Source organism: Pocillopora verrucosa, chromosome 6 (genome assembly GCF_036669915.1).
Source record: "Pocillopora verrucosa isolate sample1 chromosome 6, ASM3666991v2, whole genome shotgun sequence".
NCBI classification, from domain to species: Eukaryota; Metazoa; Cnidaria; class Anthozoa; order Scleractinia; family Pocilloporidae; genus Pocillopora; species Pocillopora verrucosa.
Genome location: NC_089317.1, coordinates 20,285,980 through 20,308,204, shown reverse-complemented (window position 1 = coordinate 20,308,204; position 22,225 = coordinate 20,285,980). Strand labels below are relative to the sequence as shown.

Genomic DNA, 22,225 nt, shown 5'->3' with positions numbered 1-22,225 from the left:
CGATAAAAGATGCCTTTCTCAGCGAAGCTAAGGTCGTTGACCGCGTACTAAAATGAACAAAACAAAGCTGGAACTCTTGCCATTTTACACGGTTCAAGTTTTGTTTGTCCTCCCAATCGTTCGCTTGGTTAAAAATATTCGAGGTGTTTCGGACAGTACTCATATGTGATGGGCGCGGTTCTTTCGTTTACCGCAGCTATGCACACGCGGACGTTTAGGTCCGCGGCACGCATGCCCGCTGTCAAACTCCCTGTTGGTACAGTATGTGTCATGGTCGCGTGCAGAAACAACGTTTGACCTATGCTTTGAAGAAAAGTGGGATTTTTTTAAATTCAAACGCGTCAAAAAGTCACCGTAGAGCATAAAATGAATGAAGCGTTCCTCAACAGATCGATCCAACCTCCTACACATCTTCCCAGGTTTGTGCTGAAATATTTATTTGAACAAAACAATAGTTGAGTTTCTTAGCATGACAGAAGCGAAGAGAGATGCTTCCGTCAGCAGTGACCGAGTCGTACTCCACAGAAACTTGCTTTCGTCCTCTCTCAATCGAAATACGAATCGAGCCACAAACTTATTTGATTATCTTCTATACATAGTGTTGGCGTTTGTAGTAAATTAAATTTCAATTTCGGCGTTTCATAATGACCCGAAATAACACTGACGGTTTATTTTAAAACTCCGAGAAAATTATGCGTGGTTGTCACGTTCAAAGCAACGCCGGTTCGAAAATTGCCAAGATTGCATATATCTATTCTTAACTTTCAGTTTTACTTCAAAGATTAGATATTTAGTTCATTCAGCGAAAACAAAAGGCATAAATCTTATCAACGCAGTCTTTTATTTCTGTTTATCCAACACATTGGCCGACTGCCTGAAGTCCGTGACAAAGTTGTACAGCGCTCAATTTTGTGTCAAAATTGTTTTCGGTAACAAATTTTAAGCAACACCTATGAGAGAACAACATTTCTTTCTTGGTGGTACGTGCGAAGAGGCGGGTAAGGGAAATCACAACTAAAATAAAGTCCTTTAGATGTAGGAGGTTTTAGAATTACTTGGACGAATTGAATCGCCATTAAAAGACAGGAAGTTGAGTCACAGTTTCTTTTATCGCTTTAAAGAAAGCAGGCATTTTAACACACGTGCGTGGGGCTCACAGGTAACTACTGCAATTAACAGTTTTGATTTTGTTTGACGAGCCTCGTTAATAATTCGACGGACAATTTCCCCTGAGAGATAAAGTTTTCGTAGAAACAAGGAGGCTTGATTTAGCGCTTCAATAGTCAGGAAGGAAACGTGGGTAACTCTTTGTGTGTTTTGTCAGAACAGTTGTGCCTGGCCGCGATTGAACTTGTAAATTCACAAAACCAATAATCACAATCGTCGTCGTATTGCGGAGGCCAGTCAGAAATATCGAAAAAAAAAAAAATTCAATGAAACTATGAGTTGGTGGAACAAAGAGCGATGAAGTCAGTGAGGTGTCACTTCTCTTTTTTAGATCAGTGCTTTGAATAGCATGAAACAACTGTTTAATAATTGAGTTAAAGATCTCTATTTATTTTTGGCTTCGTTACAAAACTTAGATATCCTCTTTAATACACAAAATTTTCGAACTTCAATTCAAGACGCAGGCTAACTTGTTTTTTGTTAGAGTTTCTGAGTAATGGGCTCCCGGTGGCATTCTGCTGTAAAATCGGAGTAAAAAGTTCCCAACTGCTAGCGAAAGAGAAATCGTTTTCCTTTTAAAACCTGCCCGAGCAGATCTCCATCAGGGTCCTTTGAAAGGTTCTCACTCTGGGAAGCTTTACGCAACTGGAAGAAAGAGATTTTGCAAGAGTGTCAACTGTAGTTAAAAATTTAATGCAAGACGTGCGTCTGACCACCAGCTAACAACACCTTTCAAAAACGATCATGAGTTTGTCAGTACAAAGAAAAGAAGCACAGCGATAAAGAGAGAAAATTCTAGAATTGCACCTCTCGTGTGAATGCAAAAAACTTGAGAAAGAGTGAAGAAGAATTGAAAGACCCACTTTACCTGTTGCATTTTGTGTTTTCGTGATCATCAGATCATCAAGCACCCTCGGAGAGTTCCACAATGCAGCTCTTTTTTCCCAAATCTCGATCATATGAGAAAAATAGCCATCATAGGAAGCCACTGATAACAAAACAATCACGAATAAAAGCTAACACTGAACATGGGGAGACCGAAACATCATCAGGTAAATCTGTAGGAGGTAAAAATCAGCGCGCATTTTTTATTTTGTTTAGGCTTGCATGATGAGGTGTTTTACCCTTTCGGCAAGAGACCCCGGTCACGAAATTCGTAAACCTGATCCTGCAGAGCACGAAAAGAAAGATTTGTTCATGTTTGACGAGTTTCTTCGATCAAATAGGTTTCCAAAGGAGGTACGAAACGTATTATAGTGGTACTTTAAATTGAAAGTTTCGTGGTCGTAAATTCAGATATGCTCAGAGAATTCTGGCAGGGTTGTTGTTTTAGTCATCTTGATAAGAAAAATACATCATTTTTCTTCACTGAACGCTTAGATATGTTTTAGTCATCGAGCTGAGGAAGTCTACAAACTATAGAGTAAATGTGGTCGGATTCCGCAGTTGAATATACGTGTTGATATCTACGAAGTCTGTGACTGTCTCAAACTCAAGAGGGGTTCGATTGTTTACAGTATAAGTAAAATCGGGCGATAGCATGTTTATTGATACATTAGGAAGAAAAAAAGATTTCCAATTTTGGTATTGCCTCACCTTAAAAGTCAGTGCTAATCAGCGAACACAGGTGACGGTAATCAGCAATGGAAATGTTTGCTAATTAAGATTTTGCCGATCGGAGATCTAAGATCACGAGTCGATTCACGTTTCATGGGAAGGAAAGGACTTCATCGGCTCCTTACAGAGCCGACAATAAGTTCGCCATGAACACATTGTATAGTTTTCTAACGGAACAAACAGGGCCTAAACAACGGCTGGGTTTATGTAAGAAAGTTTGACCTCCCACGGAGGAAATTGCTTCAGGCCCCGGCTTTTTGGTTTATGTTTTTAAGCCAAAAATGCACGAAAATGTAGAGACACGCAAAGGTCTTTCCACCGTCAAGTTGAAAGTTTGATATGTCTGCCATAACGAAAAACGTTCTTAGAAATTACGAGTGACTCATTTCCTTGTTAATTCAAATGGCGGCATGGGAATTTTGCCGTGCCGGTTGTGAACTGTCACAGTCATTGTGTTACCACCTCTAAACACTTAAATCAAACGCGGTTGCCTTTCTTCGATTCCTTGTTCTTTGACTGGACAGCTGGAGATTGAGAGAGCCGACCGTTTGATGCGGTTTTGTGGCATTTGACCACTCTCCTTCTCGGCCTTCTGAAGCGGAAAAGCGGACAAAGGCTTAACACTATTTTAAATCACTCTCTGTGATGACGTAATCGCGCGGGCTGAGGCCAAGGTGCACGATCCATCACGTACTCGCGTGATGCGTCACAAGTGGCTGAGTCACGAGTCTTAATTCTCGATGAATATGGAATACTTTCCCCTTTCATTTCCGAAATTACAAAGAAAACTCATGAAATTGACATCTTTTTATCATTTTCCGTGACTCTAGCCAGAATATCATTCGAATTTCGCTTGCGCCATGACCCTGACCTCGACAAGTAATTGATGACTCATTGTTATGTAATTTGAGCCCGCGCTGTTTTTGTGATAGTGAGCATGCGCAGCTTTTTGTTGCCAAATACAAAATTCCCCTAACTGCTAGAAATATCGGGAAAACCGTGTTTGCATCGTCGGCTTTGGCGTACAAAAACTTTTTTCATTCATGATTTCCGCCTCTTCTTGGTAGGTATTTGTTTACTGACCAGGACACACCAGAAGGACTCATTCCAAAAATGATAGTCCCAGTCATGGGCAAAGATCCTCGGTGGTTACTCGTCGAAGTTTGCAGGGAATTTCAGCGTGGAAAGTGTTCAAGAACAGAGGACGAATGTAGATTCGCCCATCCACCCGCTCATGTGCTTATACAGAATGGAAAAGTCACGGCGTGTTTCGACTCTCTGAAGGTATCTACGTTTTTCTCTTAAAGGGAATATTTGTGTGGAAAAATTGGAGTAGTTGTGGTGGCATTTCCGCGCTTTATGGCCATAATCTTCAAACTTTCTTTTGTTCGTAGAAATTTTCGAGAACTTGTTGCGTCGGTCACTATGAAACAAGTGTTTTGCGGGCTTTTCAACTTCCCCTAAAGTTTACGAGCTTGTTATGGGTGTGCTTTCTGAGAAGGCACGTTTGGGAATGATTTTCTACGAAAAATTTCGGAGGAGTCTGTCTCTACGATATCCTTTATTTCACAATAAGTAAGGTTATATAGGCACTAGGATTTTTTTCGCTGCGTTTGGCTTATGCAACATCAGCAGTTCAATATTTTTGAGGAAATGAGATGTGTTTCTCTTAAAACTACTTAAAACTTTGATTGTGAATCGTCTAAGTGGCTATGCCAGGGGTCTAAACGATGTTTGTGGCTCATTTGTTTAACTGGACCAATATTCGTTGCTAAACTGCGTAAAACCGGCGATGAATACCATGTTGTGGCATGTTGTGTGGGTGTCAAAATAGTTAAGAATTTGCTCTTTCGTATGTCATGAATCCAGCATTTCCCATTGCGTGTTTGGGTTTCGTTAAGGACTCGTGGACTCATCCGAGTAATTGTTGATTAAATTTTCGTGACCGATGGTCAAGTTCGTGAATCTCTTTCTTCTGTTAGACCACGTATCTCAACTGTTGAGAACAAAGCACGTCAAGTTAAAATTGATATGTCGTTCTGCTCACGAAACGGAGAACACGGGTTTCCTATTGACAAAATCAAAGCGTGCAATTTGTAAAACCTTTTTTTTTCATGTTTCGTGAGTTCCAGGTCGGAAACGCAGCAAGTGGATTCGCTTATCAACATATGGGTAGACACTTTCTTTGTTCTTTTCCTCTAGACTCACGATATTGAAAGGAAGGTTAAAATTTACCACTGCGTTCTAAACGTGTACTGAAATTTAAAGAATATTACGTAATTTGCGAGATAGTGCACGCATTTTCGTTTGCAAAAAGTTTCGTGAATTTTGTATCCTTTCTCAAAGACAAAAAAATAGCGTGCCCGGGGTGAAATTTGTTTTCTTGCAATAATCACGCGATTGTTGATTGGATCATTAACAAGTTTGCTTTGAGTATTGTGAGCATCACTGTTTAATTTCTTGTCGCACGCGGTTTGCGTGACAGAAATTGAAATTTGCTCAGTATTGCTTCAGTCCGTGTTCTTGAGACAAAAGAAACTTGACTCTTGTTTAGAACTTCCTGTGCCATCGATTTTTGAGGTCGTTCTCTTTTGGCAAAGGGATTTCCTTGTCGGTGTAAATCCTTTCAGACCCTCTTAATCTTAATCATGATTAAAAAAAAATGATTATATATCTAATATAAATGTGGGCTATAACTCATCTGACATAAATTGCCTGATTACTGTTGAATATTGCTGCATGTTGCAGTTAATGATTTGAGCTTTGACTGTAAATTTATTTCAAAGAAATATTTTGGCTAGTGCTTCCTGAAATGTGCAGCTTTTAAATTGAATTTTGATCAATTAGTTATAATTTCCTGTGTGAATTTCAGATTGTCATGTTAGAAAAAATTATTTGGTGTTTTTGTCGTGATAGAACTAGTTTTTCAGAAGTTTTGGGAGTCTTTTTGTACCTGTGTTGCTGTTTCTTTTCTAAGAACAATGATGTCAAGTTGCCAACATTGTGAAGATTTACACTAAAAATTTTTTTGTCAAATCGAGTCTTTTGTTTGGGTTGCACACAATGACTTGTCATATAATGGTTCAGTAGACATTTCTAGTTGACATGCATTTTTCAAATTCAAGTCTAAATTGAAGCTTTTTGTCATGTGTAAGGAAAGTTTACTTGTCATTGAAAAGTACCATTGGAATAAACTACATTAAAGCAATTGCTCATCATTGAAGATAAGTGGTACCAGTTCTGCTTGTGAAAATATTTGTGTTACAGGTTGGCTAAATTCTGCGCTAACGATGGGGAATGAAAATTTAAAATGATTTCCAGCACTTCTTGGTGTCAGTTCACTAATAATAAAATTATTTAATAGATGCAATGAATTTTATAATAATGTTAAATTAATGGTATTGCTCAGAAATTAGGAGACAATTTGAAAACAGTGTGTAGTGAGCTATTACTTGGGAGTTAAATTGATAAGGAGATACACATTTTGTTTGAAAGAATTTTTATTTGCATGTGTTGGGGCTTGCTATTTACTCCTTGTAGTCATAAGCCCTCTTATGTTAGTCTAAGCGGGTTAGGTTGTCTTGTTGAGATTAAGCCTTGTCTGTCTGGTCTTAATGTTAGCAAGGGTAACAAATCTCTTTCTCTGAGGCACCCAGCTTGACTGGAGTAAAAGACAGGTTGTCATATTTTCACCTGTAGGTGGTAAATCTCAATAGTAAGACTAATTCAAATTTGTCCCATTAATTCTTGGGAAAAACAACTACCAAAAAAAAAGAGACTCACTCTTGACATCAGAGCACATTTTTAAATTAGGCAGTTTATAAGTGTTGAAGTTTTTTATTTTTGTTGCTCAGGCCTCATTTGAAGGAGGACATCTTTCAACTCTTTTAAACTTTTTGCAGTTTGTAGTCTAGAGGTTAGCAATAATTGACTTACAAGATCAGGCTTGCTAAAAAAAACTGTCAAGTGTCTTTAAGAGAGATATGATAAGCTTCTTTAGAGCCACCCATATTAATCTGACTATATCGCATGTATTAACTAAGAGGCACTGTTATACATCGGTGAAAGTTCCAAGGTTAAAAGCAAACCTTTTTAATGATCAATTGTGATTAAAGGACAATTACTCTTTTCAACCTTCACACTAAACAAAAGGGTATTGATTGAGTCGCATTGACTTAAATTTCCCATGATTTTTTTAGTTCACACAGACTCACAGACTCCATGTCTAGACAACATTTATATAAGATTCATTTCTTTCAGTTTGTAAAGGTTAACCCTTTATTTTGTGTAGTAATGGGATTAGAACCCCCTGCCTAAGGTGGTAATCTCAAAGCCTTTCTTTGGTTTCAAACCATTTCATTTGTGACTATCCATTGATTTAACTGTTGGCCAGAAGTAGTGTCATGGAAAATTTAGGGCATGGAGATTGATAACTAACACATGCATGTGCTGGTTATTCTAAAATATGAGCTAAAGTTATCGCAAAGATAAAGTTTAAAAGGAACAGGAAACTAGTCATTAACACACAAGAGCTATGCATTATGAGTCTAAAGACACTCAAACCAACCAATGATTTTGCGAGAATTTTGTGCTTTGCACCTTGTGTTTTGACATTTAATATTTATTATTGTTTCAGGCTCGTTGCCACAGGGAAAAGTGTAAGTATTTACATCCCCCAAAGCATATAAAAGCTCAAATGGAGAACAATGGCCGCCTTCTACAACAGCAGCAGCAGCAACAACAGCAGATAGCTATTCAGCAGCAAGCCTTTGCACCACTTGCTCAACAGATGCTGACAAATCCCTCATTTGTAAGACACTTTTTAGCTAAATAAAGTTATTGCACTAAATGCAAACTTAAGTTCTTGAACTGAGGCAAAAAGTTTTGAAAATAGTGTACCATTTTTAAGACACAATGTATAACAAAAAAGTGTTTAGGAATTCTTACAGAATTGTTGAATGAGAGAAAACCAGCCCTTTGTCTAGGAAGGAAAATGAGAAATAACAGTTATTATTTTAATGTGTTCTTTGAAAAGACCATGTAAAAGTCAGTGGAAAAATATGCTATCCAGTTCAGTATTGTAGTATTTTTTCCTTGCAAGTGGTGTGGAAAATTCCTACATCATAGTCTGTTTTCAGGTTTCTGATAATTGTGTCTTGAATTCTTGCTTCATTGTTACCCAAGTGAATGGGGGTAATTTTTAACAAGACATTCAAACCCAATTCCTTTCAGATATCTGCATGGCCATTAAGTGTTCCTGCTTCAAATGGAACATATCTTCAACATCCTGTTGCTTTTCTGCCTGATGCATCAGCCTTGGCTCAGAGTCCTTCCAGACGACTAGACAAGTCTGACAAATTGGAGGTCAGAGACCTTAAGTCTTTTAAATATTGTATATTAGCGTAGGTTAATATATAAAAACAACTATCAAGTGATCTCTTAAGTTGTTGCAAATTGTTTTAATGTAGGAGAAACCATTGATCATCAAGTCTAATATCCTCATTGTGAAGGTTACCCTGTAAAGGTCTGTTCTGGGCAACAGTGACTGATGTTCTGAAAGCTTAAGGGGAATTAATCAGGAGTAAAGTTTGGAGTTACAGTAGTCAAAGTCTTACAACTAAAACCATTACAGCAAAACTGAGTTTTCTTCAGTTTTTGTGAACAAGACTTCTAACCCTCAACTGACTTTCATCCTCTCACTTCACTTTGATGGCAACTTCTGCTCAGTTGTCAAAACATTAAATACTATCACTAACAACAGACCCTATCAAACCTGCCCAGACTGTATCACATGATCAGACAGCATAATCACATTTTCACATAGAAAAAAAACTGTACTTTATGGTTTACATGGATGTGATAAATTGGACCTTATCTGGCCAAAGACTACCTAAGAACTCCCTGTGATACTAATGTAAAAAAATAAATAAATAAAGAAATAAAATTGAAATACTGAGGGAATTGGAGGGAAAAGAAGATTTAAATGGATTGATAACAAAATGGAAAAGCATAACTTCTCAATCTTTAGAAAGCCACCACTTTTCACTTTCATAGCATGATTTTTTAAATGGAATTGTATCTGCTTTTCAAGGTGTGTCGAGAATATCAGAGAGGGTCATGTTCGAGAGAAGAGTGCAGATATGCACATCCTCCTCCACATGTGTCTATTGATAGTACAGATGGTATGATTACAGTTTGTATGGACTTCATGAAGGGAAGATGTCAAAGGGAAATGTGCCGATACTTTCACCCACCAGCACATCTTCAGGGAAGAGTCAGAGCTGCACAGCAGCAGTCAATACCGGTGAGTAGTGTGTTCTTCATTTTTAACAAAGAAATGAGTGTCAGGTTGGAAGGTAAGAACCTTGCACCTGGTGACTGGTTCCAAGTACTTGTTTTTGACTTGATTGACACATAATTTGATTAAGTTGATCATTGGGCCAAAATCCTGGGTGTTCAGTTTTATCAATCTATCTCACCATCCAAAGATTATCCCAGCCTCTGGGAATGGAACATGGTTACTATAACAGCATCACTGATCCCCATGTGCTTGTATGAAACACATTCCTTATAATGAAAAACAAGGCCATGCACCCATGCAAATTAATCTCCTACACAATATCATGTAAGCCAATGATTTAACTTTAGTAACTGGCCCTCATCATCAGATGAAGTGAATTATAAGGAACATTTATTGAGTGCATACCATGTTCCTTACAATCTATTTCAGGACCAAGGGAAGTGTTATCATATTATTTAAAAGCACTTATTTGTGCCTTTTGAAAAATAAATCCCAAAATAATTTGGTGCCTTAAATTGCAACTAGACTTAAAATATTCTTGTTAGTTAAATGTACAGTTTAAAGTATAATTTATTATACTGAATAATTTGTCCAAAGTTATTTACATGGCTGTATAGCACCTGGAAAAATAAGCCTAAGCACAAGTGTCAATTCTACAGCAGAAACCTAGCCTTGCTTAATGCTAATAAAAGCCACTTTAAGTTAAGATAACAATCAAGCAGCTTGCATGCGATTCACATTAAGAGGATGGTGGAGTATGTAGCACCCTGTTTATCTGGTCACTGATTTAAAACTTCATTATTACAAAGAAGTGGTTCTATAGTATGACAGTATGTAGAATAGCTACTTGTATACAGCGCAGAATGCATTACAAGTGCAGTATTTGACTTGCATGCTTGCTGACACAATCACTGAGATGTAGGTTTAGTTATATACATTATAGATTACACAAACTGTACTCACCAAGTCAGTGATTAACATCTCACAGCCTAAATCAGCAACTGTAAGGCTAGCCAAGGCAAGGGACCAAGTGTTCTTTTTTCTAATTGTTATTATTCTTAAATGCAAAAGGTAAAAGAGAGCAAAAACATCTTGGACGCATGGAACCACACAACAATATTTTTGAGTCATGTTTTATTATGTGTTCCACTTGAAGAACACAAAGGAGACATTAGGAAAATGCAAAAGGGGCAATGATAGACCAAGAAAGGACAATTAATGCTTAGGTTGCACTAGATTCAAATCAATTTGTGATTATTTGAAAAAGTTTGGCAAAAGTTTCCAAGATGTACAAATTGTGACAGCATTTTTAAAGTGTTAGTTCTAATTGCTAGCCTTGGGTTGCTGTGCAGTAACTGTCACCATGCATGCTTGAAGCTTATGAAGTTTAGCAGCAATTTGCATAAATCATGACTTGCACTTTGCTTGTCTCTTTTCATGTGCCGTTGCTGAAATTGCTTACATCATGCTGCTGGCTGGCTGGCATTCCTTTTGTGCTTGCACACCGCCTTCTGCTGACTTAGCTGGAGGGTAGCCGCAAGAGGCCCCATGATACATTGACTGAACTGGTACTTTATAGCCTTTTGCTTTTGTGGGTCTAAATAGCCAGAAAGCTGTAGCTACTAGATTAAGATTTAAGCAACTTGAGTGACATCAATGGAGTTGCAAATTTTTTTTGTCACTGTTAGTTTCCAACCCCTTTTTGCCTGCACCACACCTCAGGCTTTCCCTACTTGGGGAGTACAGTCTGGGGGACTGAAGCAGGCCTTCACTGTGTGCTGAAATTGGATGCAAAGCTATTTGTCTCAATTTCCATATATTGTCTAGTATGAATTAGTATCTTCATGACCCAAACAATGTTTGAAAACAATTTTCTTTTGTTCCTGAACTGGCCCAATCAGATAGACCTCTGCCATAAGTGCTCATAGCTTAAAGGTTGGACCTCTTATTGACTAGAAGGATTTAGGGGTTAATTATAAGTCCTTGGACTGAGCTGTCAATATTCTACCTGGACATTTTGTTACCAATAATGGTCATCATGGTAAGGAAATATGGGTACTAAAAGTCTTTGGAGTGTTCCTGGAAGACACAGTGTCTGTTGTGATGGTCAATACCAGATGGATGTGTTACTCAGTGACCTAATCTCAACCTTTCTTTAGTTAATATGGAAAAACTGCATTCTTGAGACAGACTATGCCCTTTGAAGTATCTCCTACTGTTCATCCAGGAGTTTATAAGCACTGTCTGACATGAGGTAGCTTTTATGGTCAACTTCATAGGGTGACCTTTGAGGGAGTAACAATATAAATACTGCACTGGGACCATAGCTTTACTCTGGTACATCAGGTCATAGAGAAGCAAGGATAAACAATTCTCTCTGCGAGTCACTTACTGTATGTCAATTACAGGCATTGTCATAAGGCTATTATAATAATGTCTCTGTGCAAAAAAAGTATCTGTTTTAACAGCGTTAAAAAATCCATAACTTTTGGGCTGGGGCATGTTGAAGATCAAAGAACTAACTTTGCAGTGTTTGTTCACAGACTTTTGGAGAACCATTCAAGAAACAAACTGCTCTTGAAGTGCCTCTGGTCATGCCAGGAGCGGCGGCTGCTATTCCATCCTTTAATCAACCTGTAGGACTGCAATTTGCATCTCTTATACCAACAAGTAGGTGAAAATTTTTGTTTTAGGTATTAATTTTAGTTAGGAGGTAGTGTGGCCCTGTGGAAAGAGTGTTCAAGCCCCTCACTCTGCCACTCCCTGGATTTGTTCTCAGTTATATGCCAAGTTTAACTCCTTGCTTGCTCCTTGTATGTAACCAACTGGTCTGCCTTCAGTCAATTGTGATTTTTAAACACTATGTTTATTCATTCATTTATTCATTTATTTGTGGTGGCCCTGATTAAGCAGTGGTCCATTAAGTTTTCATACATACAACATACTTACATTCACACATTAATACACCTAGGTTACATACATTCACATATACATGTGGAAAGAGGACAGTGGACAAGAGGAGCCACCCCAAGGAATATCCACTGCTAAATCTCATTTATGTTCTTGTTTTTTAATCATGTTTGTGTTTCCACTTCAAAAAGTGGTTGTCTAAAGCTAAATTGACATGTATTGAAGATGTTATGTGACCATCTTTCAGTGCCGTTACTTACACAAGGAATTCCCTTGGTTCAACCACAAGTACCTCAGGTAAATATGCTATGCAATTCTCTAAACATTATTCTATAGTGATTATTTATAGAGCTCTATGAGAACAAAATGCTGACAGAAAAAAAACTGATTGAAAAATGTGCAGTTTGTACACCTGTGATTTAAATGAAAGGGGGCATTTGAAATCAGCCAGAGAAGGAATTTCCCCCTAAAATTCCTTTACTAATTTGGTGGCAATATGGTTGTATGTTTGCATGACAATCTCTATATACTCTAATGGTGTAGATGCAGTTTTAAAGTTACCAAGGTTTGGGCCAGTTGGCTCATGAGACTTGAACAGTTTCTTTAGAAACTACTCGAACTTCCTTGTTTGCCAGGACTCTAGGGCTAGCGAGTCATGCTAACACTGGTGTTTCGTTTCATGTTCCTTGTTCAATAGTGGCAACAACAGGTACAGCCACAGGTCTTAGGCTATATGCCTGTGGAGTCAGCCGCGACACCACCACCTCCTCTAGCTCCTCCTCCTACTCCTCAAACATCCTACCAAATCATAGACCCTCAGCCTGTCCAGTCAATGGACGTCCAGTACTGGAACAACTACACGTTAGCTTCCGCTCCCACCACACCCACCTTTGTTATGTCGCCCCATGCTATGTGATCCAGGGGCGATTCTTTTTATATGTGCTAGGGGTGTGTGTGTGTGTGATTGATTGTTCCGGGAGAGGGCAAGAATGGAGGGATAGAACAGGAATTTAAGGAATGAGAGATTGAGACATAAGAGGTTGTAAGCTGTGGCTTTGTTCAAAGCAAGAAACAAAGCTGGCTGCCATCTCGGAGATTTGCATGTCCAAGATGCAAGGCAATATTGAAGGACCATTCCATTCAGTCTTCAAGAAGACAAACTTTATTCAGAGGAGGAGATCAAGATTACTATTACGTTCTTTTCTAAAAAAAAATGGCCACTGGAGGAAAAAATTGGAATGAAACTTCAGAACTGTCACAGTACTATTATTGATTGATTAATATATGACAACAGTGTGTGTTATCATCAGCTACAATTGTATCTCAAAATTGTTTAGGTCTTGGACCAGAAACAGAGATAAAAAATTGAATATAGCAAGCAATGTTCTACTTAGGTTTTCTTAATTCTAGTTTAAAAACAGTGACAGAAAGTTAGTTATGACCACTTAGTTATCAGTTGCATGTGAAAAACTAGCATGAAAAGAAAGAGGAAATATTTTATAAAATTAAGATTGAGTTGCAGCTTCCCAAAGCTCTGTTAGTGTTTTGTGCCTGGTTTGAGAGAAGAATAGATTGTTGCTTAACACTTACAGTGCTTTTGGTCCCTGCGGAGAGTAAAACTTTTATTCTTTATTTGTTACAAGAGAGAAAATGTTATCTGTTACATTCATTGATTTATTTTGTACATTCTAGAGAAGTCAACCGGGGTTTTACTCATTCACATATTTGTATGTGTAATAATTTTATTTGGGATTGTTATTTACTACCTACTCTTACTATTTAAGTTGAGAAATTGTTTTGTACGTACTTAAGAAAGATAGACTATATAAATGTATTTTGTAAAATACCAGCTCCTGGAATGCAGCAGATCTAGATGAAGAATGACGATATTTGTACTTAAAACTACCTTAATTCACGTGAGAAGTCACATTTTTTTGACTGACAGAATAAACTTTAAGTACGTAAAGATATTATTGAGCAATACAAAGTAAATCCATGTAGCTGATGACTCTAAGAGAGATGAAGATTTACTACCATCTGAAATTTTGTGATGAACGAGAGAATATAAACTTTAACAGGAATTAAGACAGCATTTCTATGAACCATTTTATTAACTTATGTTGCAATGGATGTGAAACAGATATTGATTTGATTTTTGTGAAATGAATGAACTGGTGGCTGAGCCATTGTGATAAAGATGAATTTAGATTATTAGAGTTGTTTTATCAAATAGAATTTTTCATAATGGAAAGTTTATTGCAAGACGAGTGAGAGAAAAGACAACATCAAATGTTTAAACTCAAACATTTTGAACTGTTTTGGTCAGATTCTCATGTGAAAGTCTTGCAGCAAAAGTTTCATTTTCATAGATCAAAATTACTTTTTGTAGGAAAATTGTTATTTATGTGTTTATATGTGATTGTAGAGTTGAACTGAATCATATGTTGAATTAAAGTTTGTCTATGTTGTCTGTTGGTGTTAATTATGTGTAAATATCATGCTTAAATGTCCATTTTACTATGAGATTTGTGTCCCTGGCAAGTGCAACATTCTACTCATGTTTGAAAAAGTTATCTTACATTGTAAGCAAATTGGACTTTGATTCCATTTTTAGGACATTGAATTTGGCAATAAGTGTTTCTGCTGACCTTCCCTTGTTAACATTTTACAAATGTGCAATGGAAAAAGGAAGAAAATTAAATTTACATTGTAGGCATGATAAGTATGTTGCACTCCTTATGATATTATTTAATGTGTTCAATTAATTCTAGAGGTGATGTGTCTCCTAACCTTCCTGTTGCAGGAATTAGGTAACCCCTGTTAAGGCTGCAGCATGCAAGCTTGTTGCAAAATTCCTGCCGCTTCCTTGCCTTGGCTGGTTTTCCCTAATGCTTGCCAAACTTCTCTCTCTAAGCACTTCAGCAGCCGTGTTGTGTTTTCCAATTGACTTACCCATCCACTTTTCATCAGTTATGAATTTGTGTTAGTTAAGAAGTATATCTTTTATATAACTTAACACATTTTTTTTCTTTTTCACTACTGGCACATTTTTACTCCTGACTAACTGACACCTATCAATCAATCAATCAATCTGAGACCCTTTCTTTTTCCCTTGACAGCACTCCAATGGGTTGCCAGTTTGTCGGGACTATAACTCTGGCCAGTGTCACAGAGAAGCCTGCCGCTATGCCCACGTTAAAGACAGTGAGCTCTCTTTCTTGTGTTAACGCTTAGCTGGTTAGCCCTTTCAGCCCTAGTGATAATATTCAAATTCTCAATGGTAAAGAAAGAGAGAAATTAAGAATGTCTTTTTTTCACTTTGGTATTTATTTAAACTAAGTTTTGTCAAATTCCCTCAACCAAGACGTGAGAATGAAATATTGAACTGTGTGCAGAAGGGGCTAAACTGTGCTTAAGAATTCTTGCCTGGCAGGCTCCCACACTATGCTAAATGGCTGGCCTGTGCTTTTCAGAAAAAAAAAAAAGAATAGATTAATTTAGTACCTTTATGTCACTTTTTCTGGTGAGGCAGCTGCATTGAGGCAATGTTCGGTGAGCTAGCTGGTCTCTAGACTGAAAATTCAAGTCACAACACTGAACTTTTAGTGTGCCTCCCTCCAGTAAGACAGGGTTTTCAATTAAAGCTGGTTACTGGCAGTCTGCTGCTGTCTATAAGACTACATACCACTGTCTATTTGGTATGCAAGTGGGCTCTCATGTTTGGGGTTTCACTTAGAGTGTTCAGTGGGAAACATGATGGACCAATGAATAGTACCTTTGGTTTTCTATTGACCCCTTACACCCTAACATCAGAAGGCATATTCTCCATACTGCTCTCCATACATTTCCAAAGGTGATGACAGAGAGAATTTGCTTAACAATCAAGAGCTTTCCTAGTTGGTGATCATTTCCTTTATTCTTGAGACCTTAATGTGTGATTCAAGGGTGAGATTGTAAGGAGAAACTAGATGCTAGTCACTCTCAGGTGTCAAAGGGTTGATATTCTTAGGGTTTTAGCTCTGGTTGGGCTTAACATGTTGTGTTGTGACTCTTTTGTCTCTAAGGAGGAGTTTAACTCAACTTGTCAAATGTCAGTCACTGTTGCTGATAACAGCTTTTTGCAGGATTATACTCACCTGCAAGCTCAGACTTCATAATCAATGCATATCACCCCCGGGGTTTAAATTATTAATTCTACAAATTCCTTCCCCCCATCTTGGCAAAAAAATTACATATTAAAAATACATGCAACTATATCCTTGAACAGATATCAGCTCACTTTTTTCCTTTTGAATCAAGATGAAATAAATTCCCTTTTTCATTGTAGTATGTGTCCAAAGTTACTTTCATCCATGAGATTTAATGAGCTTTAACCCTTTAACCCACCTAAGTGACTAAGACAGAATTTCTCCTTACAATATCAATACAATATCAACCAGATAAGTGATGAGAATAAAGACAAATGTCAATTCAGGGATGATTAGTTGATCCAATACTAAATTCTCTGAACTAACATTATAAGAATTGTATGGTTGACAGTAAGGAGAATTACAAATTTGATGTGGGAGTTAAGTTGAAGGTCACGTGAAGATGATCAATCCTTTGACACCAAAAGTGACTATAGCATCTAATTTCTCCTTACAATATCACCCCTGAATCACACATCAAGGTCATTAAAGAATAAGGGAAATGATCACTTACAATAGAAGCTCTTGATTGTTAAACAAATTCTTCATGTCAGCACTTTAGAAAATGTTTGGAGATTAGTTACTGATGTTAGGGTGTGAAGGGTTAAGACTCAGTCTTTAGGGGTCTGGGTCAGCTTTGACCCAGACCCCTAATCCATAACTGTGGGTTAACCATGATCACTAACTAAGGTATTCTGTCTGGCTTTTGTAAATTGATAATTTAAGTAGTGTCAGGGTTTAGACATCTGCCAGTATTGTTCTTGGCAAAGGGTCTTTTCCTACACAAAATAACAATAAAAAGCATCAAAATATATTTTTGCCATCATGCCATAATTTATGTTAAATATATAACCATGTTAAAACAATTGGAAACTTGCACTAAAACTGATAATTTATGTCAGTGTTTGGTTTCATGAAGAGACTCCCATATTTAATATGTTGGCATGTGATTGCAAATATAAACAAGGAGTGAAGTAAATTGGGATTATGAAAACATTGGATTTCCAGTTATTTGTACCACAGTTGACATCCTTCCTTCTAACTTCTATTTTTTTTGTGTCCTTGACAGAAAATGTAGAAGTTGTGGATGGCAAGGTGACTGTGTGCCGTGATGCAGTGAAAGGAAAATGTTCAAGACCCAACTGCAAATATTACCACCCAGAGGTTGGTTCCTCAGGTGCTGCCTCATCAACAAAGTCATTGAGATAGGGCCAGCTTGATAAGCGCCTCCAGTCCAAGGATGTTAGGATGGAGGTGAAAGTTGGATGAGAGCTATTTTATTTTTGGTAACAGAAGAATGTCTCTATGGTTATTACCAAAAATTCTGAAATTCAGGGGGGGTCTCCCCATAAGTAAACTTTTGATTCACTTTTACGCGCCATTGCTAAGCATGCATTGCACAAAATTTCATGACTTAGATTCCAGGTATGTATAGAATGCTGTGCCTGTAATAATGCAAGAGTAACGACTAAAGTGCTTAACAAAACTTGATAATGCTGAAAGCATACACTATAATGCCAAAAATAGTAGAGGGAGGGGAAAAATTGCATAATGTAATGGTTGCTAGAGCTAGCAGTGTTTGGCACTTTGGGTGTTAGAGATGTTTGTCTCTTGCAAAGCAGTCAGAGTGACCTTGCAGTGTGAGCATGCAGCCTTCAAGCTACTGCAAAGAGCAATCATGGTAAAATGAGACTGAATGGTTTCATGCCTTATGAAAGAAGGAAAAAAACCTCTGTTTTCTGGGAAATCTGAGTAGTAGGGGTTACCTGTGCAGGTGGGTGAACAGCACGGCTAGGTTACTGTGGTGGAGCTGGGAACCTTAGCAGGTTACCTTAGCAGCCAGAGCCACCTGTGCCTCTGGGATCCCAATAATGGAAAGATATCAATGTAATAGTCCATTTTACAGTTGTGTACTTGGTTACCAAGCCTTGCAACAGGAGTGTGGCTGAGGGTGACCTTGTTATGATACAAACATTACTGCTTTTCAAATCTAAATTACCTTGTTATCAGGCAAACTAGACACTGGTCTCTATCACAGCAAGGTAAACTTCAGCCTCACTCCAAATCAAAGGCTTGGTAACTAAGAACACAACTGTAAAACAACCTACTGTGAATTACTTGACTGTGCAGTTTGTTGTTAACTAATGGGCAAATAGGCCAAATAATGGCTACGTTTATGATCAGCAACTTGTCACTCTGAATATGACATTGAAACTTGAAGAGAATTAGTTTTGCTTTAAAGCTTACAACAAAACTGGCAATATGGTTAAGGATGACAGGTTGTTAGTTACTTTGTTCCTTGCCCAAATGCTCATGATAATGCACTATGAGCTAGTAAATGCAATTGCCTCTGTGGTTATTTGTGTTTTTGCTTGCATGCAGATATTTCCTATTTCCTTTTCTGCTTGAATTTGTAAAGGAAATAGGAAATATTCGGAAATAGGAAATATTCGGGTGTTGGCTATTAATGTGTGCTTGGTATTCATTTTTGTATTTACTCTTCAAGAAAGACCTTCAGAACTCAAGAAAACTGACAATCCCCACAATTTCACATTGTATCATAAAAAGTTCATCCTGTGAGTATGAAGATCTAGCAAAGTCATAAAATTCACGAGCCCAACTTTTGTAATCATTTTCATGATCAGAAGGCATAGAAATTTATCATTCTTACATTTACCAACTCTGATATTTTTCTGACCTTGATTTTTTATTCCATCGGTGCAAACTTAATGATGACAGTTAGCATTTTTATTCATGCTATTTGCATGTAATGCAAATTGCACAAATTAGATTGAATCGCACTTTCGTGTATTTTTTTTTTGAAATGATAAAATTTTCATTGTAGAATTATCATTGTTTTATGATCATACACAATTGTATTTAAGTGCCATAATGGACAAAAAACACTCCAATGAAAGAATATAGAATGAAAGAAACTATCAGACAAGTTTAAAGAGTACTTTTTTACTATGGAAAGAGGAACAGAAACTGGTTTTCTGATTTTTTTAAAAAACAAATGTTATCTTCTGAATGGAAAGGTCTATAAATACAAACAAAAGAGAGTTTTCCAGGAAGCTGCTTTAGAACTGAAAAGTTGGTATCAATATATCATGATTCCACTCACGGCTATTTGATAAAAAGTTGTCCTTGAAAGAACTTGACATTATTACAGAACTGATTGCACTGGACAAGGTTAGATTAAAATTACATTATAGAGAGTTCTTTTGTAAAATAATCTAAGTAGTTTTAAGTTATCTTTCACCAAGTGAAATTGGAAAGTTTATTCACATGTGTGTCAACCCTGAAAATTCTCTAAATTCAACTTGGAGAATAATTCCTTTCGGCACAATTTAAACCAAACAAGGTATACTTTTCGCTCCATTTTGAGCCTTGGATTCATCTTTACCAAACTAGAACCAGGAAGCAATGTTTTCTGTGAATGTGATCAACTCTTTTCAACACCAGGATGTACAATCATTACACTATTTTCAGTAAGACTCCTTGTTCATTGTTCATATTCCTGGTAAAGTTTGTACCATAGAAGTGACTTCAGCCTAGCTGTTTTTTTTCTGTTGTTTATTTCTGTCTTCTGCATAATGATTACTTGTAAGCATGCATGAAAGCCACTAAGTGAGAAATAAGCATCTTCAGCTTAATCCATCAACCCCAAAAGTCTGGCAAATATTTCATCCTTCTTGCTGCCACACATTTTGTTGTAAATTTTTATGACAACTTGGTTCTATATACTAGTAAACAGTAGCACCCTTGAGCTGATAAGTTTGTCAATTCTTGCAACCTGTCTGCTGGATATTGTCCAAAGATGGTGTTTGGAGAAGTTTCATGTTAAATGCTTCTTCAGTTGTATGAATGTTACTCAGTGACACAAATCTGATCAACAAATTGCTTCTCCTGGCAGAATCAAACAGAGAGATAATGAGAATTTAGATTTAAATCAACCAAAGGATATTTGCTTGACATCAGAACTTAATAACAAAGTTCAGAAATGTATGACTTTTAAAAGGGAAAATTTGACCAGAATTCAGATCAATTATTGTGAAAAGGTTCATGTTTGAACTCCCAGGAGTGATCTACATGTAATTTCTCCCCATGATGTCCATATCTCATCTCAGTGATGAGAATACTAACATATTCAAACTTCTCAGGTGGAAGTTGTTATTTTGATCTAAAACCAAATTCTTTCAACTATTTACAAGGAAATGTGTAGCAGCTAGAGGGGAGAATTCAGATCTTGGGAGTCGAAGGGTTCAGTGGCAGAACCTTTTGAATTTGAAAGGGTGATATAATTGCAAATATTAAACCTAAAGGCTAGGAAAACATTTAAGAAGAGGGGAAGGTGAAGAGAATTTATTTTTGTATCCATGTGCTAATATAGAGTATAGCAGCAAAGCTTCTAAGCATGCAGTGTCCGATATTGCTGGCAATAGTTTAATGCTTTAATTAATCCTTTTTAATGTTAAATATTATTAAACTATTACTGTATCATTATAATCATTATTGTAAAGTGTATTCATGATATAAAGAGTCCCAAAGGTGTAAAGTACAGTGCATGCCAAAAATTTAAGAAGATTAAAGTAACATATTAATATTTTATGATATTTATTTAAAGTTCAAATTTTGTTCCACAATTTGATAATTTTATTGGTGTAGAGTTGGTAAGGAAATATGATTTGGGCACTATGAATATATCAAGTAAGGTTAACATGGTCCCACTTTAAAGGTTAAAAGAAAAAAATTTAAGATTAGAAGATGTTAAAATATTTTAGAGAGTTTTAGAAAAGATGATTTCCTTATTATAATCTCATGGTTGAGGAGCAACTGGCTTGCAGGGAATATGACATACATCAAACTCTCTTCTTTATCAGGGGCTGGCTATTTCATTTTCCAATTGTTGTAATCTCTGTAGATTCCCTCTGCCATCAGAAACCTAAATTTCCATTTGTTATTTGTCAGCCTTCATAGAATCTCCTGTCCCATATGTGCATGATCAATGTCAGTAGAAAAAGCGCAAGGGTATTGCCTTTTTTCTTTGAAAAGTTATCCCACCAATTTGTCTTCTTTGCAAGCGTAGTTTAAATCAACCTGGGGAAGATCAGTAATGGTATATTTAAAGATTAAGCACTATTGGGTCTTAATTGATAATTATCAGATCAAGAGCAGGTTGTTTGGCTGTGCAATAACAGTTTATTTACAAGGGGTGCAAATGGTAACTTCTGAGGCTTGCGAGATGCTGTGACCCCTGTTTTAAACATGTGAAACACAGACGAGACAATTTTGGCTGAAAAACTTCTTTTATTGAGTAAAAAGTTCAAGAGACCTACATTTTTTTTAAGGTACCATTTGCTACCCCTTGTGAATTTGCTGGTTTATACCTAAGAGAACCTGCCTATGAGCAAAGGATTGGGGTGCTCTTTAATCTCAGCCCTTCAAGATAGAAAATTCTATTAAAGTGAATGATTACTGTTGAGCTTTAGTCACAAGTTTGTAAAATTATGGTTAATTATTATTTCTTTTAAAAGGCAGCACCGGATTTTACAGGCTTCATTTCATCCTTATTTATATTTTAAGGTAATTATACATGCCCTGGAGGCTGTATACCACTCATGTTGTGTTTCTTGGGACAAATAAAATCTTTTTCATCATCTTGAGATCTTGTCTGTGTCAACAAATGTACTGCATTGTGTAATGAACTGTAATACTTATGCTACTGTCATCACTTCCTCATGCTATGGAGACTGAGCTCAAGCTAGATAGGCCACTTGGCTTGGTGATTCAGAGTCTTCTTGATTCAGAGTCCTGAATGTTAATGACAGTAGTCTCCCTAGCATCCAACACAGAAGTTCTTTTGTTCTTTTGGGGTTTGTCACACAATCATTCCTGCCCATGTGAAGAGGAATGACTGTGATAATTCTCAACATCTCTAAAGGAGACTAGGTCTCGGAAGCACATAACCCTGCAAAAATTTTCCTTTCACTTTCCACACTATTTCCCCAGAAAAATTATATATATTTTTGCATTGCCACTT

At 37.0% G+C, this 22,225-nt stretch overlaps 1 protein-coding gene and 1 long non-coding RNA gene across 5 annotated transcripts; one reads left to right on the top strand and one right to left on the bottom strand.

The window, feature by feature from the left end:
* The first annotated feature begins 255 nt into the window (after positions 1–255).
* Positions 256–21,848, top strand: LOC131793337 (muscleblind-like protein 3). 4 transcript variants are annotated; one of them, XM_059110748.2, is made up of 10 exons: positions 256–419; positions 3,852–4,068; positions 7,421–7,594; positions 8,017–8,148; positions 8,876–9,088; positions 10,609–10,653; positions 11,629–11,755; positions 12,243–12,292; positions 15,115–15,199; positions 17,252–21,848. In XM_059110748.2, the coding sequence occupies exons 1-10, from the start codon at positions 367–369 to the stop codon at positions 17,389–17,391; spliced, it is 1,236 nt and encodes a 411-aa protein (XP_058966731.2). In that variant the 5' UTR covers positions 256–366; the 3' UTR covers positions 17,392–21,848. The 4 variants fall into 4 exon arrangements, with proteins under 4 accessions (XP_058966731.2, XP_058966745.2, XP_058966741.1 ...); XM_059110762.2 differs by lacking the exon at positions 10,609–10,653 and having other exon boundaries at positions 260–419; XM_059110758.2 differs by lacking the exons at positions 15,115–15,199; positions 17,252–21,848 and adding an exon at positions 12,693–14,465 and having other exon boundaries at positions 262–419.
* Positions 1,561–3,368, bottom strand: LOC131793357 (uncharacterized). The gene is made up of 3 exons (XR_009340907.2): positions 2,764–3,368; positions 2,036–2,225; positions 1,561–1,812 (listed from the first exon to the last, which is right to left on the bottom strand). It is a non-coding gene; the product is annotated as an uncharacterized lncRNA (long non-coding RNA).
* Positions 21,849–22,225: the final 377 nt, after the last annotated feature.